This window comes from Brettanomyces bruxellensis, chromosome 9 (assembly GCF_011074885.1).
Source record: "Brettanomyces bruxellensis chromosome 9, complete sequence".
NCBI lineage: Eukaryota > Fungi > Ascomycota > Pichiomycetes > Pichiales > Pichiaceae > Brettanomyces > Brettanomyces bruxellensis.
In genome coordinates this window covers 2,201,215-2,215,399 of record NC_054690.1, presented here as the reverse complement: position 1 = coordinate 2,215,399, position 14,185 = coordinate 2,201,215, and the positions used below count along the sequence as shown (strand labels likewise).

The 14,185-nt window shown below is 44.6% G+C and overlaps 7 protein-coding genes across 7 annotated transcripts; 2 read left to right on the top strand and 5 right to left on the bottom strand.

Annotated features, from left to right (window-relative positions):
- Positions 1-141: 141 nt before the first annotated feature.
- Positions 142-1,389, bottom strand: BRETT_002787 (uncharacterized protein; the record flags this gene model as incomplete). Its single annotated transcript, XM_041281307.1, has 1 exon — positions 142-1,389. One exon carries the CDS (start codon positions 1,387-1,389, stop codon positions 142-144), a length of 1,248 nt encoding a protein of 415 aa, XP_041139098.1.
- Positions 1,390-2,863: 1,474 nt separating this feature from the next.
- Positions 2,864-3,175, bottom strand: HHF1_2 (Histone H4; the record flags this gene model as incomplete). Its single annotated transcript, XM_041281306.1, has 1 exon — positions 2,864-3,175. The coding sequence occupies one exon, from the start codon at positions 3,173-3,175 to the stop codon at positions 2,864-2,866; it is 312 nt and encodes a 103-aa protein (XP_041139097.1).
- Positions 3,176-4,347: 1,172 nt separating this feature from the next.
- Positions 4,348-4,758, top strand: HHT1_2 (histone H3.1; the record flags this gene model as incomplete). The annotated part of the gene is made up of 1 exon (XM_041281305.1): positions 4,348-4,758. One exon carries the CDS (start codon positions 4,348-4,350, stop codon positions 4,756-4,758), a length of 411 nt encoding a protein of 136 aa, XP_041139096.1.
- A 236-nt stretch (positions 4,759-4,994) lies between these two features.
- On the top strand, positions 4,995-6,894 carry BRETT_002784 (uncharacterized protein; the record flags this gene model as incomplete). The annotated part of the gene is made up of 3 exons (XM_041281304.1): positions 4,995-4,997; positions 5,386-5,455; positions 5,951-6,894. The coding sequence occupies 3 exons, from the start codon at positions 4,995-4,997 to the stop codon at positions 6,892-6,894; spliced, it is 1,017 nt and encodes a 338-aa protein (XP_041139095.1).
- Positions 6,895-7,035: 141 nt separating this feature from the next.
- Positions 7,036-8,883, bottom strand: BRETT_002783 (uncharacterized protein; the record flags this gene model as incomplete). The annotated part of the gene is made up of 1 exon (XM_041281303.1): positions 7,036-8,883. The coding sequence occupies one exon, from the start codon at positions 8,881-8,883 to the stop codon at positions 7,036-7,038; it is 1,848 nt and encodes a 615-aa protein (XP_041139094.1).
- A 1,112-nt stretch (positions 8,884-9,995) lies between these two features.
- On the bottom strand, positions 9,996-11,402 carry BRETT_002782 (uncharacterized protein; the record flags this gene model as incomplete). Its single annotated transcript, XM_041281302.1, has 1 exon — positions 9,996-11,402. The coding sequence occupies one exon, from the start codon at positions 11,400-11,402 to the stop codon at positions 9,996-9,998; it is 1,407 nt and encodes a 468-aa protein (XP_041139093.1).
- Positions 11,403-13,262: 1,860 nt separating this feature from the next.
- On the bottom strand, positions 13,263-13,928 carry BRETT_002781 (uncharacterized protein; the record flags this gene model as incomplete). The annotated part of the gene is made up of 1 exon (XM_041281301.1): positions 13,263-13,928. The coding sequence occupies one exon, from the start codon at positions 13,926-13,928 to the stop codon at positions 13,263-13,265; it is 666 nt and encodes a 221-aa protein (XP_041139092.1).
- Between the last annotated feature and the right edge of the window lie 257 nt (positions 13,929-14,185).

Here is a 14,185-nt window from a genome sequence, read left to right as displayed (position 1 = left end):
AAGTACGCAAAGTCAACTGCAGAAAGAGTTAGTGGCTAAAATGCACACTTAAGCATCTGCAACTACAGTATATGTTGCCAGTATGCCCTTTTCACCGCTAATGCGGCCAAAAGTGACAATTTAAGCCAGAAAGTTGACTTTTCAGCATGCCTGAGCTGCAGCGTAGCAAGCCAAAGGCTCATACATGTTAGAGCCCTCGTAATAATGAGCTGAGCCACCGGCAACAAGCGGAGGAGCCACCAGCTGCTGGCCAGAATACACGAATGCATTCTGCAGTTGCTCCAAGCCGACTAGTGCCTGTTGCTGTTGTTGTTGTTGCTGTTGCTGTTGCTGTTGCTGCTGATAATAACCAAAACCAGCACCTCCAGCACTAAACACACCCTCTGACTGCTTGTAGTCACCAAGCCACGAAGAGGCTGGAGATGACGCAATTTCGCCAGTATTGAAAGCAAAATCGTCGGAAACAAACGTGTTGACACTGTAGCTGGATGGAGAATGCGAATGCCGGATAACTGGAGACGAAAACTTGCGGCACCAGGTATTCCAGCACTCCTCAACACACGAAAATCCGTCCTCGTAGTGAAGACGCCAGCCAACAACACAGAGCCACTCAGCTTCAAGACGATTGACGCGTCGCAACGACAACCCCGTGGCCTCCGACCAGGACTTGTTACGGAACGTGTTGTCATCGTTAAACTTGTTGGCCAGCACCAACGCGATGACTAGCCTCTCAAAAGTCAGCTCGTCGTTCTGGTCGTTGACGCAAACTGGTGATTTCTCAATGCGGTCCGACAGATACACCAAAGACAACAAAATTGTTGATTTCGGCAACCTGGTCGCCGAGAGAACGGTTCGAACACTACTGTGGAACGCCTCACCGGGACTATCGACGCGTCTCATCAACCCGTAGCTGAACCACGACACAAACTTCACCATCTGCTCGAGATCGTAGTCCAAAACCGGCATAACGCCAGCTGTGCTAACGTTCTGTGCCCCACAGGCCACGTAACCGTTCGTGTCGTTCATCATTTGGTTCTGCTGACTTTGTTGTTGTTGATTCTGTTGGCTTTGTTGATTTTGCTGCTGCTGTTGCTGGGCATATCCATACATATCAGCCAAATTCGGCTGACTCTGCGGAAATCCAGCGCCTATAGGAACAGCAATTGGAAGCCCAACCGGCAGTTGCTGGGAAATCGGTGCGGGTGCCGACTGTGCGTTGATGTAAGCCTGGTTCTGGTAAAGTCCCATTCCATAGTTGGAAGCTGCACAGGAGATGGTTCCATTTTGATACTGTGAGTCGCCCAGATAGGAGCACGAGCCTATAATGGCCGGAATTTGGTTCTGGCGGTCCGACGGATCGAAGTTCTGTCCGATCGGAGCTGCAAACATCGAAAAGAGACAAGAAGGAAAAAAAAAGGAGTTGATAACTTAACGAAAAGCTCAACGGTAATAAGAAAGCAAGGAAAAGAAATAAAGGTCCCGAAAGTAAACTAATACCACGGGAAGTTCAGAAAGTTCAGAAAGCAAGGTCAGTCCAGTTGGGGATGCAGTACTCGGAATAACTTCTAAGATAAAGCCGGTAGAGGTAAGAACAAAGCAGAGAAATTAACACTTCTGGTACCTTGTTTCTTGTTTGCAAACCCGGCAGAGTCTTCTTGCTGAACAGATCAGTTGTTGAAAGCCAAGATTAGATTAAACTCAAGCTGTGCACAACTTAAAAGATGCGCTTCAAAAGTCTGGCTGCTGAGCAAATGGGGTTTTGGGGGGAGAAAGACGATGTAATATATATATATATCCTCTGGATGGAGAGGGAGATATATATATATATATACAAGGAAGTTTGAAGACCAAAAAGGCGGTTGGAGAAGGGGAAGGATAAAAGATCTGAAAAGAACCAAGATGTGACAAAGGGTCTAAGTCTTTACTAATCCCCAATCTTCCCTAAATGATATGCAAGTAATTTATGTGGGAACATGGAAATTTTCGAATACAAAAAAATTTCCGTCATTCGAACATGCTTAATTTAGGAACGGAACAAGAAAAAAGTAGAAATAAGATAAAATAAAAAATTCTCGTCTTTCTTTATTTTTTCCTTTCCTTCTTCATTTGCCTATTAATGCCCAAAATGCCACGGGTCGAGTCATAACAATGTAACTTGTCCCCATCCCATACTACTCAGAAGGAATCCGAGAGTCGGCTGAGATGAAAATTTTTCGTCGGAACAAAATTTGATTTTTTTTTATTTCTCTTGGATTGCAGGTTCCTGGATGAAGGCAAAAGGGAAACAAGGCAGAAAAATTATCCGCCACAAAATTTGCCTCGTAGTATTTCCCGGCACAGGCGGTTTTGGCGTATCTGGAATAGCAGACTCCGAAAAAAAGAATAAATTAAGACTAATACAAAATTCCCAATCAAGTAATCATTCCCCCTTGCACCACTTTTGAAAACACTTCATATCTTTTGGTTAGAATTCAATATATACTAATCTACATTCTGATTTCCATCTATGATTTACATTTCTGATCACTGATAACATGCCAAAGCCTATATTTGGGTTTTCTATTGAATACCAAATTGGCCAATAAAAGGGCTTACATTTGCCAAAGAAGTGTTTCTAAGTGTGAAAGTCTGTGAAAATGAATAAGCAAGCATTTTATGCGGCCTGGTCTTTTTATGCTAATATTAATGTATTACGCACATAAATGTGATACATAATTACTTAAGGATTTCCGTTCTTTTCTGTTTCAACCTTCCTAATTTTTTCTCTCCGCCCCGCGCTACACTAGAATATATATTTTTTTCGCCCCCAAATAACATTAAACTATACCGTAATAAACAAAAAATTTACAAAAGCACACAGAGCCTAACCACCGAAACCGTAAAGGGTTCTTCCCTGTCTCTTCAAAGCGTAAACAACATCCAAAGAGGTAACAGTCTTTCTCTTGGCGTGCTCGGTGTAAGTAACGGCATCCCTGATGACGTTTTCAAGGAAGGATTTAAGAACAGCTCTAACCTCCTCGTAAATCAAAGCAGAGATTCTCTTCACACCACCTCTTCTTGCCAATCTTCTGATTGCAGGCTTGGTGATACCTTGAATGTTATCTCTTAGAATCTTTCTGTGACGTTTAGCGCCACCTTTTCCTAGACCTTTTCCACCTTTACCTCTGCCAGACATTTTGGTTTGAGTAAATGAATATAGTAATAAATGATGATAGTAGAAGATAGAAAAATATATTATATTTTAAAATCTGCAATAGAGCTGTACGAATTGAATTGGACTTAGTAAAGAGCAGATCGTCTCCTTATATAAGCGATGGTGGGCAAAAAAATATACACAGTAAAAAAAAATATTTTTGGTGGAATGAGGAGGTAACAAGAGGTATGAAAACAACAAGTATGAGCACAGGAAGGGAAGAATCCGCTAACAAAAGCAACGATAATTGCTGACCCAGTAAACATGCGCGGAAGAGCGCGAATTTGTGTGCGCAGGTAGCGCGCTCGTTAGTTTTATCTCAATACTATGTACAACTCGAATATTTTTTTTTCGGCACCGCGAATAATGGGAGGAAAAAACAAGGGTAACCCAAAAATAATACCAAGAGCCACAACAATGCCGAACAATGGCACCCAAAACAGAACACCGAGATCTGGACTGTTTGGATGGTTGCTAGCTGCACCCAAGTGTTGAAACATGATGATGGGATGCCTGGAATAGCAAAAATCAAGCTTACTATGTGCTCTTGTTGCTGATTAAACGCTGACCGCTGGGTTTGCGCAGCCGCCGAAGCGCCAGTGGCTGGCCGCTAATCGCAGTATGTTGCGCCTCATCTGCTGGTTCCGCCGTGCGCTCTCGCGCTTCGTTTTGCGTCCAGCCCATTCTGAGAATATACCGGTCCAGGTAGTAAATTTCAGAACGGCTAATGCCAGAACATGTCGCGCTCGCAATTTTTTTGTTTTTTTTTCTTATCCCAGTTGTTGTCATTCTAACTGCCACCATAATCTTTTTTTCTCATCGTGAATTTTTTCGCTTTATCTTTTTTTTTTTTACCTGCCGAGTCGCGAATATCCATCAGCATGCCGAATAATGCCTGGAACACCCCCAACATACGTTATCCAACGAGCTAGATGACCATAGTAAATGATGGTCCGCGATATCAGCAAATCGTGTGTGGGAAAAAATGAATTTTTGCGTGCGCAACTTAGAACCCTGTTCCCTTTTGCAGTATATATAAGAGTATTCGCCCACTTTAATTTTGAATGCGAAAAAACTGTTGTGGGGGTTTTATTTTAGCTTTTACTATTCCTTTTTTCTATCTACACATTTTTTTCACTAACTATCAGATAAAAATGGCTAGAACTAAACAAACAGCTAGAAAGTCTACCGGTGGTAAAGCACCAAGAAAGCAGTTGGCTTCTAAGGCAGCCAGAAAATCCGCCCCTTCTACAGGTGGTGTTAAGAAGCCTCACAGATATAAGCCAGGTACTGTTGCTTTGAGAGAAATCAGAAGATTCCAGAAATCTACCGAGTTGTTGATCAGAAAGTTGCCATTCCAGAGATTGGTCAGGGAGATTGCCCAGGATTTCAAGACTGATTTGAGATTCCAGTCTTCTGCTATTGGTGCCTTGCAAGAATCTGTTGAGGCTTACTTGGTTTCTCTATTTGAAGACACTAACTTGTGTGCCATTCATGCCAAGAGAGTCACTATCCAGAAGAAGGACATCCAGTTGGCCAGAAGATTGAGAGGTGAGAGATCTTAAGTGGCTCGGGCCTTCTTCTTTTTCTCTTTTTCTTTAATTCGGTGTCGCTTCTTGAGTTTATTGTGTATCTAAGTTCGTTGTACTTGAACGTGGGTTTTTCTTATAATGGGTTTAATAAGAAATATGTTAAATAAGTTTATTCTGTAGGAGTGGAATATGTTTTGTGTTGATGATGTCGATTTCGTATGGTTAGTACAGTTATAAATGTAGTAGTTATTAATATAGTAGTTATAAATATGGTAGTTATAAATATAGTACTTTCATAATCTCGTTTTCCAGTGATCCGACATTCACTACCGGTGTAGGGATGTCTCACGGCAACCCGAAATTGCGAAGATGCGGTACATTTCCATATTGATGAGTCTAGATTTCACACCCTCCCTTTAGTGTATCCTGTTCAGCAGTTTGTTCTTTGCAGATGCTATATTGGAATAGTCTGGTTGCCTCGTTTCTCAAATATTGCCAGCATTCATTTGAAAAAGTACGAATAACTACTGCTGGCGACCGCATCCGTACACCTTTGGCTGTGAAGACCGCATACAAGTGAGTTATGTTCGTCTGAGGTGTATTTCTAGGCCAAATTGATATTAAAGAGGTCGTTAATCACTTGTTCTACAATATAAATAGTTAATACGGTTCCCAAACGAGCGTTTAGATGTTGGTTTGGGGCTAGCTTTAATCCGCAAGAGAAATGCAAGTAAAGGCAAAGATAAGTATCCAGAGAGGTATAATATACGGCATTATACGGCTGTAAATGTTGAAACCCGTTTAAAAGTGCTTTCTTATTCGAGTGCAAGGAACTCATTGCAAATAACTATGTGTCACGGCTTGGTATCACATTGAAAGGGTACTGGCTAATACAGGGTGGCTGTTTTCGGCAAGAAAAGAGATTTTTCAGGCAGGATCTGGAGCAAAGCGAGGATCAGAATAATGCATTATTTAATTTTTTTTTTTTTTACTTCTCGCTCTTTTCCTTTGGAACACGTACTTTTAGATTTTGGTCCAGCCCTCCAACTTGGCACCATCATAACATACCCATTTTGTCCACTTATCAATCAGCCGGCAAACACAATCCAGCGTATACATATTCAAGAATGTACTTAATACCGGAGAAAGGTGAGTTTTGTTTCTAATCGGCGAAATTCCAGGTGTGTTTCATGTAAATACTAACCAAAGAGCTTTCATGATGCAGAATTGTATACGGTGCTTCAATTGTACCACTGTGCTCGATATGGCGAATTGGCCAAGCTTGATCTCGAGCAGGAGCTTGACTTTAGCGATCAGACGTATAAATTCGAGGCGTACAACTACCAGACACGGGCAAATCTACTGCTTGGCAAATATAAAGAAGCTCTAGCGAAAATCGAGGAATCCAAGAAGATAATTCCATCTTTCACAGAGCAAAGCGAGGCCTCGTTCTTGCAATCAGAGCTTGAGTCATTGATCAAGTATGCAGCATTCCTTGAAAACGGTGATAGTGAGGATATCGCATCATATTTCACAAGAACCGATCTTCCAGGTGGATTGTCTTCTCTTCTCTCAAGTTGCTACTTTGCTAAAAAGGGCGACCTTGAGGCCGCATTCAAGAGATTGCACCCGAAGGAGGACTTGGAGAATGTTGAGTTTGGGTGCTACTTGCTGCTCTTGCTCTCGAAAACAACAGATGCCCAGCGGTTTTTGGATGATCACGTGACCAACGACTCTGCGTCGGATACTGTTGGATACAACCAGACCGAGGCCTGGATTCAGCTTGAGGGATACGGCGACGAGTTGAACCGGGCCTATTACCACTTTGACGATCTTGCAGGGTCCGGAAATACGACCTCGCTCAAACTTTTGGTGTGTGTTTTGGTTTCGCACTTAAAGCTTCACCATATGCCGGAAGCGGAAGAAACACTCTCTAGAATTGTTTCGTACAGGGCCGACCACAGAGATGAGGAGGCGGCAGAGTTGGGCAACTGGGCAGTTGACCTATTGGTGGACGAAATTGCGCTCAGACGTATCCAGAGCAGAAATTCCGATGCAGACGCTCTTTTCAACAAGTTGAAAGCAGAACACCCGGACTCCGCGTATGTGAAGGATGTGCAGGCCAAGCAGGATGCATTTGATGATATTGTGGCCAAGTACGCGGCCTGAAAATGTCATTTTTTGGCGTATATACTTCTACATAAACACATATACTGATAACTAGTACTTGCTGCTCACTACCGGCCACATAATATAATTAATCACACGTATCCGTCACATTTCCTGCTCCTTTATTCCCTTTTGACACACTCAGAATGTCGTCCTGTTGCCCTTCTTCCGTCTCCTGTGCCTTTTTCCTGCTCCTTTCCGCCTCCTTCTCCTTGTTGTCCTCAAATGTGCACTGGATGTCGTTTTTTGCGCCGTGGCCGATTCCTGGGCAGCAGGCTTTTTCGCGGACTCCTCCACCGCCGCCAACACATCCTTGCACCCGGCAAGCCTCATGATTTTTTTCGTCGCGAACTCATCGTCCAAAATCGGCGGCGTCGACGTCGGAGATTTAAAGTTTGTAACCATCCTCTCATACTCAGAGGCATCCATAGGCTGCTTATTCCACTTCATCCCGCCTTTTTTCCTCCGCCTTTTTCCCCGGTCTGCACCGCCATGATCAGCATTGTTCGCCGCCTTTTCGTCCGGCTCCTTCTTGCTGTCCTGTGAGTGATACGAGGGCGGATCCGACTCAGGTGTGGCTGAGCCCGCCCTGCGTGTGGCGGTGCAACTCTTACCATCCCCGCCACTTTTCACACTTTCATGTTCCTGCTTCTCGTTTTTTTCCACCTCCTGCGAGCTGCCCACCTGCACCTTGCCACCGTGTTTCTCGGCAACCGTTACCGGGCCGAAAAACGTCTGCTCTTCCTCCGGATATCCCGGCGGAAGCTCGGCACCCTTATCGAGCAAAGGATCCTTGGAAAGAAGCGTCTTATCGTATATTGGCGGGSCCCCGATCGTTCCCTCGTTCTTGTTCTCGCAGAATCCAAGTTTCTTCACGTTTGCCTCGATGAACACAAAGCCTAGTTGGCCGATATTCACCGAAACCTTGCAGGGTCCTCCAACAGAGCCAATGCATGGATAAAGCTCGGTTTTGAGGTACTTCACAGCCTCTAAGACACTTCTGCCGTTGTGTGTGATAAACACCGCCCCGTTTATGGACCGGTAGCCAATGCCAATGACGTCTCCTTCGAGTACTTGCGGCAAAGTAACCGGGAGATCCTCATCGTTCAAAAAAGGCTGATTATTCATCCTCACTGTGCCATCTGTCTGCACCGCCACCGAATACGGCGACATGCCTGGCAACTGGAAGTTCGGATACGGCTTTGTGACGAGGCCGATGGCGATCGTTGTCGTTTGAGGGTTGAATTCGAACAATTTCACCTCAAAGTACACCGTGTCGTTTTTGCGGTTTTTGTACGGTAACGGCATATTTGTCAGCGCGCACGACATCTGCGTCGTCAAGAACTTCACGTCGGTGAGCTCCTGCACGACATACGGCGTTTGCTTAAACTGGACCTGCCTGTAATCAGGCTTCTTGACGTCATCCATTACGCCTAAGTGGTCGGATGAGAACTTCCTTGCACCGGATGGAGCGCGAGGTGTGCCCCCTAACTGTGGGGTTTGCGCATGCGCCTGATCCGCAAGCAACGGCGTCGACTCTGATGCGCCGGCGCTGACGCCGTTACTGGCGCCTGCAGGCTGGCGCTCATCCTCCACCTGTTGGATAAGCTCAGTTAGCTGGTCTGAATACCGCTCAAAGTGGAATGCGCGGATGCCGCGATCCCTGATTGCCAAATAGAAGGTATCCACAGCTTCGTATGAGATGAAACTAACATAGTTGAGCACTGGTTTGTGGAACTGGTAGAACTTGCGCGCTAGAATAAAGCGCGCCTTCTCAAGCGCAGGGAGCGCATCAAAGCGCTGCGTATTGTCGTAGTCTATGTTCGATAAGCGCAGCCTTTCCGGGATGCAGTTTGTCTCGTCCTCGGAAGCGCTACTGAAGGAATCGCCAAAGAAAACCACATAGAGCAAAAAAACGGTGGAGACGATGATGATTACTAATGCTATTATGGAGAAAACAACGATGTATGTGAGTTTGTCGTCGTTCATTATGAAATGCCGGTATGCGCTAGTGCGCAGGTCTGTAGACGATAAGCGGCCGATCAGGCAAGTTCGCGCTGCGCTGAAATACTTAAGGCTGATGTACACAAAGACCTTCTAGAAATGCTGGCTCAGATTTCTTGCCAAGTCGGAGTATTATGCAAATTTGTGTGTGCCTTGTTTTGTTCGGCTTTCGGTTTTATCGTCTGACATTTCTTAACCCCTTGCAGGTGTCAATCTCAAGAATGTGAGTGACACTTGACTTTGAGAATTTGAGGAGCGAAAATTGAAAAAAAAAAAAAGTGCAAAAAAGAACAATGAACAGAAAATGTCAGGAAATGTCAGGAAATGGCTTATGCGCCACACCTTGGAATTTAAGCTAGTTTAGGGTAGTGTTGGATATTTGAAGGAAAGAGGGATCTAGTTCGTAGGGTGTAGAGTTTGTTAATGTCAGTGTAATGTGAATACCCAAGTGTCAATATCCAGATATCAATATCCAAATGTCAATGTCTAAATGTCAATATCTAAATGTCGTTATCTAAATGTCAATATCCATTTAAAACCTAAAATGGTATCTGCTTCTTTTTCTTCATCTTCTTCTTCTCCTGTGCTACATGAAATATGTCAGTTATAATAGAACAGTTATTATTAGATATAATGGCTAGGCATTTAATAACCTAATATAAGCTAATAAGGTTTCAATTATACGATGATGTCTCTAGTGTCTTTTAATGCTATATAACTCCTCTAATTCATTTTAATACTATAGAGTACCATATATCGCCTGTAATGCGATAGAATGCCATATAACGTAAAAGAATACCACATAATGCCATAATGCAGTAAATACCACATAATGCCATAATGCAATAAGTACCACACAATACCACACTACCATACATCATTATCATAAGACGTGATCTTTATATGTAAGCATAAGTGCCACGGTTAGAAGGCAGCAGCTGAAAGGAAGTATAAAATAAAAAGTACGAGAGACAAAAAAGAGATAAGATAAAATAAACGGAGAGAAAAAGAAAAGGAGAAAGTCAAACAAAAAGTCAAAAGTCAAATATAAAAGTCAAAGTCAAACCTTTTCGTTCAAAGCCAAACTTATCGTCTAATCATAGCAACATCTCAAGTGGGTTCTCCAAGATGGTCTTCAAAGCCTTGAGGTAGTCTCCTCCCTTCTTTCCGTCGACAACTCTGTGGTCGAAGGTTCCCGAAATGGTCATCACATCGTCGAAAACAAATCCGAATGGCGAGGCCTTGTCTGGCACAGCCTTCTTCTCCACCGTCGAGATTGCCAAGATGGCAGACTGTGGAGGATTCAAGATCGATGTGAACATGTTGACAGCGTGGTTCATACCGAGGTTCGAGATCGTGATCGTACCGCCCTGGAACTCCTCAGGCATCAACTTGTTGTCCTTGGCCTTCTGTGCCAACACCTTCACCTCCTTTGAAATATTCTCGAGACCCTTAGTGTCGCAATTCTTCACTATAGGAGTTATCAAACCGGTTGGTGTGGCCACAGCAATCGAAACATCCACACTCTTGAACTGCCGGATCACTCCCTCCTCATCCAAGTACGAGGAATTCACCTCTGGCACCCTCTCGCAGGCCTTGGCAACAGCTTTAACCACCAAATCGTTGATTGAAAGCTTGTAACGGCCGTCTGCCGATGCATTCAATGCTTTTCTCAACTTCAAAAGCTTCGAAACTGAGATGTACGACGAGACGAAGTAGTCTGGGGCAGTCTGCTTGGAGGCGGTAAGTCTCTTTGAGATGGTCTTTCTCATGTTTGTCAAAGGAATGTCCTCGAATGCGGGGGCGGCTGCAGCTGCAGCTGCGCCAGCGCCGGCGCCCTGAGGCTTAGCGGCCAAAGCCTCCACGTCCTTTGCGGTAATCCGCCCGTTTGGTCCTGTACCCTTGACGCCCTTTAGCGCAACTCCTTTTTCAAGCGCAAGCGTCTTTGCCAAAGGCGAGGCGACAATGCGGTCGCCCGGTGCGGCAACTGCGGCTGCGCTCTTTGCAGGTGTGGCTGCGGCAGGTGCGCTGGTTGCAGCGCCGGCGCTCTCCGCAGGCTTATCTGCACTCTTGGCATCCTCCGCTGGCGCAGCGGCAGCTGGCGCATCTCCCGCATCGGCGGCCGTGAAGTCTTTAAATGCCGCAACGTCCGCCTTGTCCTCGACATAGACGGCGATCGGCTTTCCGACGGTAACTCCCTCAGTTCCGGCGGGAACGAGGATCTTGGCCAACCATCCCTCCTCTTCAAACTCAAAGTCCATCTGTGCCTTATCGGTCTCGACCTCGGCCAAAACCTCGCCTGGAACAAGCTCATCTCCCTCCTTCTTCTTCCATTCGATCAAGTTTCCCTCTGCCATGGTTGGAGAAAGTGCTGGCATGTTGATAACAGTGTGGTCTGGGAACTTGGAAGCGTAAAAACGCACAGCCGACTGCAAGGCGGCGATACGTGGAAGTCTGAGGGCCGGTCTGACGGCCATTCTTAGTGCTGTGAATGCGACGGACATCTTTGTGGTTAGTCTAAGCTTTTTTTTAAGAAAACAAATGATTTGCGGCGGAAAGTTCAATCCTGGCGTGGCTCGTGTCGATGTTTACTCTTGTTACTGTCGACAATTGCGGTCAATGGCTTGGGATCTATAGGGGAATGCACGTAGATGAATGTGGTGTGGTATATACAACAGATCAATCGTACGTTGATGTGCTTTTTTTTTTCCTTTAAAATGGTTTGCGTAAAAAAAACAAGCGACTCTTGCTGGAGAACACTGTGATTGGAGTATTCAGGCGAACAGAGATTAGTACTAGAGCTGGTGTTGCAAAAGGGAAAGAAGGTAAAAAAGTGAAAAAGACGAAACAGAAAGAAAGAACAGAAGTAAACGGGGAAGGAAACAACTGTTATTCAACCCCGGCTAATTAGGAGAACTGGGGCAGTTTAAAAAACAAAAAATAATAATGCAGAATGAAAAAGCGGAATGATTTTTTTATTATTTTTTCTTTCCCCCCTACTTGTTCCCACAGTGCTGATTTCCTCATTTTTTCTTCTCCTGTCATCCCACTGTTCCAATAACTTCCGATCCAAACAAGTAAAAAAAAAAATTGCACTTTCAATCTTAGACAATACGGAGAAAGCGGTACCATTGACATTACACTTTAACAACGTGGTGGGGATTGTGGGCATTTAGCGTGGGTTGCGGGGAAATGCCGCTCTTTCTCTTGTTTCTTTGCCGGTCCGTACTTTTCCCTGCCATTATTACCCTTAAAATGCCCCTACTGCCACCATCTATAACCTGGCTTACTTAGTCCATGCCTAGGTGGGCCCCACAAAAATTCCGACCCCGACTGTTCGGCAAAGTCGCACTTTCTCCATCGGTCGGCGCTCATTTTTGCGGAGCAGTCTCCTCCTGCATGCGCGCACCATTGTTTTTTCTCGCGGTCCTGGATTAATCTTTCCCGAAACAAGCGGAGCGGTGAAAAAAATGCGCGGTCGCCGTCGCGTCTGTGTGGGGAAGCCCAACGGGGAATTGCCCGGTCTCGAACCGGGAATTGGGGCATCAGGTCTGGCGAAGAATAAGGGAAGAAAAAAGGAATTCAGTATTTCAAAAGTAAATTTCCAACGATCGCAAAGTAACAGAAAAAATGCCCCTGATCGACCCGTCGATTGACTCCTAGCCTGGTCGTTCTACCTTTTTTTCCCCCTTCTTTTTTTTCGTCTTCGGCTTTTTTTCTCTACCGTCTACTTTCTTATTTCCTACTCGCCTCACCAGCCATACCATTTCGAACACTGCCTCTCTTAAATCCACAAAACTCGTCCACTCGTGTAAACAACGTATCTGTAAACCAGAGCTCACTATTGCACTACACACACTTCACAAAAATGGTCGCATTGCATCTTTCAGAGGAGTCCAGAGAAAGACTCGGAAAAGTCTTGGGTACTACCAGAGATATTGTTCATTACAGTTGGATTCCATTCATTCTTTACCTAGGATGGGCGTCTACCTCCACAAAGCCAAACTTCGTGCAGTTGCTTTCTCCGTTCCCTTCTGCATAAGCGGCTAATTTGGGTATTTAGTGCGTCTGGGCCGCTGGAATTAGACTCGGCGCTTATTTTCTGCTCACTTCATATATTTGTTGGTATATGATGTTTGTTTTGCTATTGGCGCTTGTTTTGCTATCGGCGCTTGCCTTTGTTTCTTGTTCTCTTGTTGAGCATCCGCTTCTTGCCCAATTTCTGCGTCTCTCGCCCTACCCACATTCATATAAATATATACGTATGTACATAGTTCACGCAAAATCAATAATGCAACACTTCCGGGTATATTTCACTGTAATCATACTATCACTAAATGCAAATACTAAGATCTCCGCATGTCTCACACCACACAACCCAGCAACTTGCAGATCTCGTCAAACGTTTTTGTCGACGGAAGACCAACTCCGTTGTAAAAATCACCTTTTACACCTTTCATCATCATAATCCCGTATCCCTGAATCCTAAATCCGCCAGCAACCTGTAATCCTTCTCCTGTTCTGCAGTACAGCTCAATAAACTCGTCACTAACATCATTTTTCATCTCCACTACAGTCCTATCGTTGAATCTAACCATTTGATATCCATCCGGCAACTTCTCATCACCAAGCAAAAGAACAACCCCAGATCTCACATTCACAGCATTCTTTGAATCTCGCAGCTCCTTGAGCATTTCGACGTTCTTTTGATAATCCTGAGGCTTCTCATATATCTTGCCTCCACTTTCAACTACAGTGTCTCCTGCTATCAATAGTATTTTTCCTGTTTTTGTCCGCCTATCCAAATTATTCCACACTGCTTTCGCCTTCCCTGTTGCTGTTTCCCTCACATATTCATCCACGGAATACTTTGACTTGTCCAAATTCTCCTCAAAATGCGATTGGGCAATCTCAAATTGGAATCCTAGTTGTGCCAGTATGTCTTTTCTCCTTGGAGAAGTAGAGCACAGTATTACTTTGTAATCTGCAAGCTTCTGGTACACCGGATGATCAAACTTCTTAATTTCCATCATGCTTTATATCCTGCTATGAAAATTCAGCGGGATTGTGCACTAAAACACTCTTTTAAAACTGCTTTCTGGTTTGGACCATGAGACTTGCTTGAAACTTTCTTGACTGGTGTTTGCTAGTCGGCAAATCGTCGCGTCGAACGGCCAATTTGCAGTTCATCTAGATCGGTGCTTGGAACACATGTTTGATGATAATGTGATAATACAGAGAGATTGTACTTACTGATGATATTTTGGTGTTGAATTACCTTCAGGCT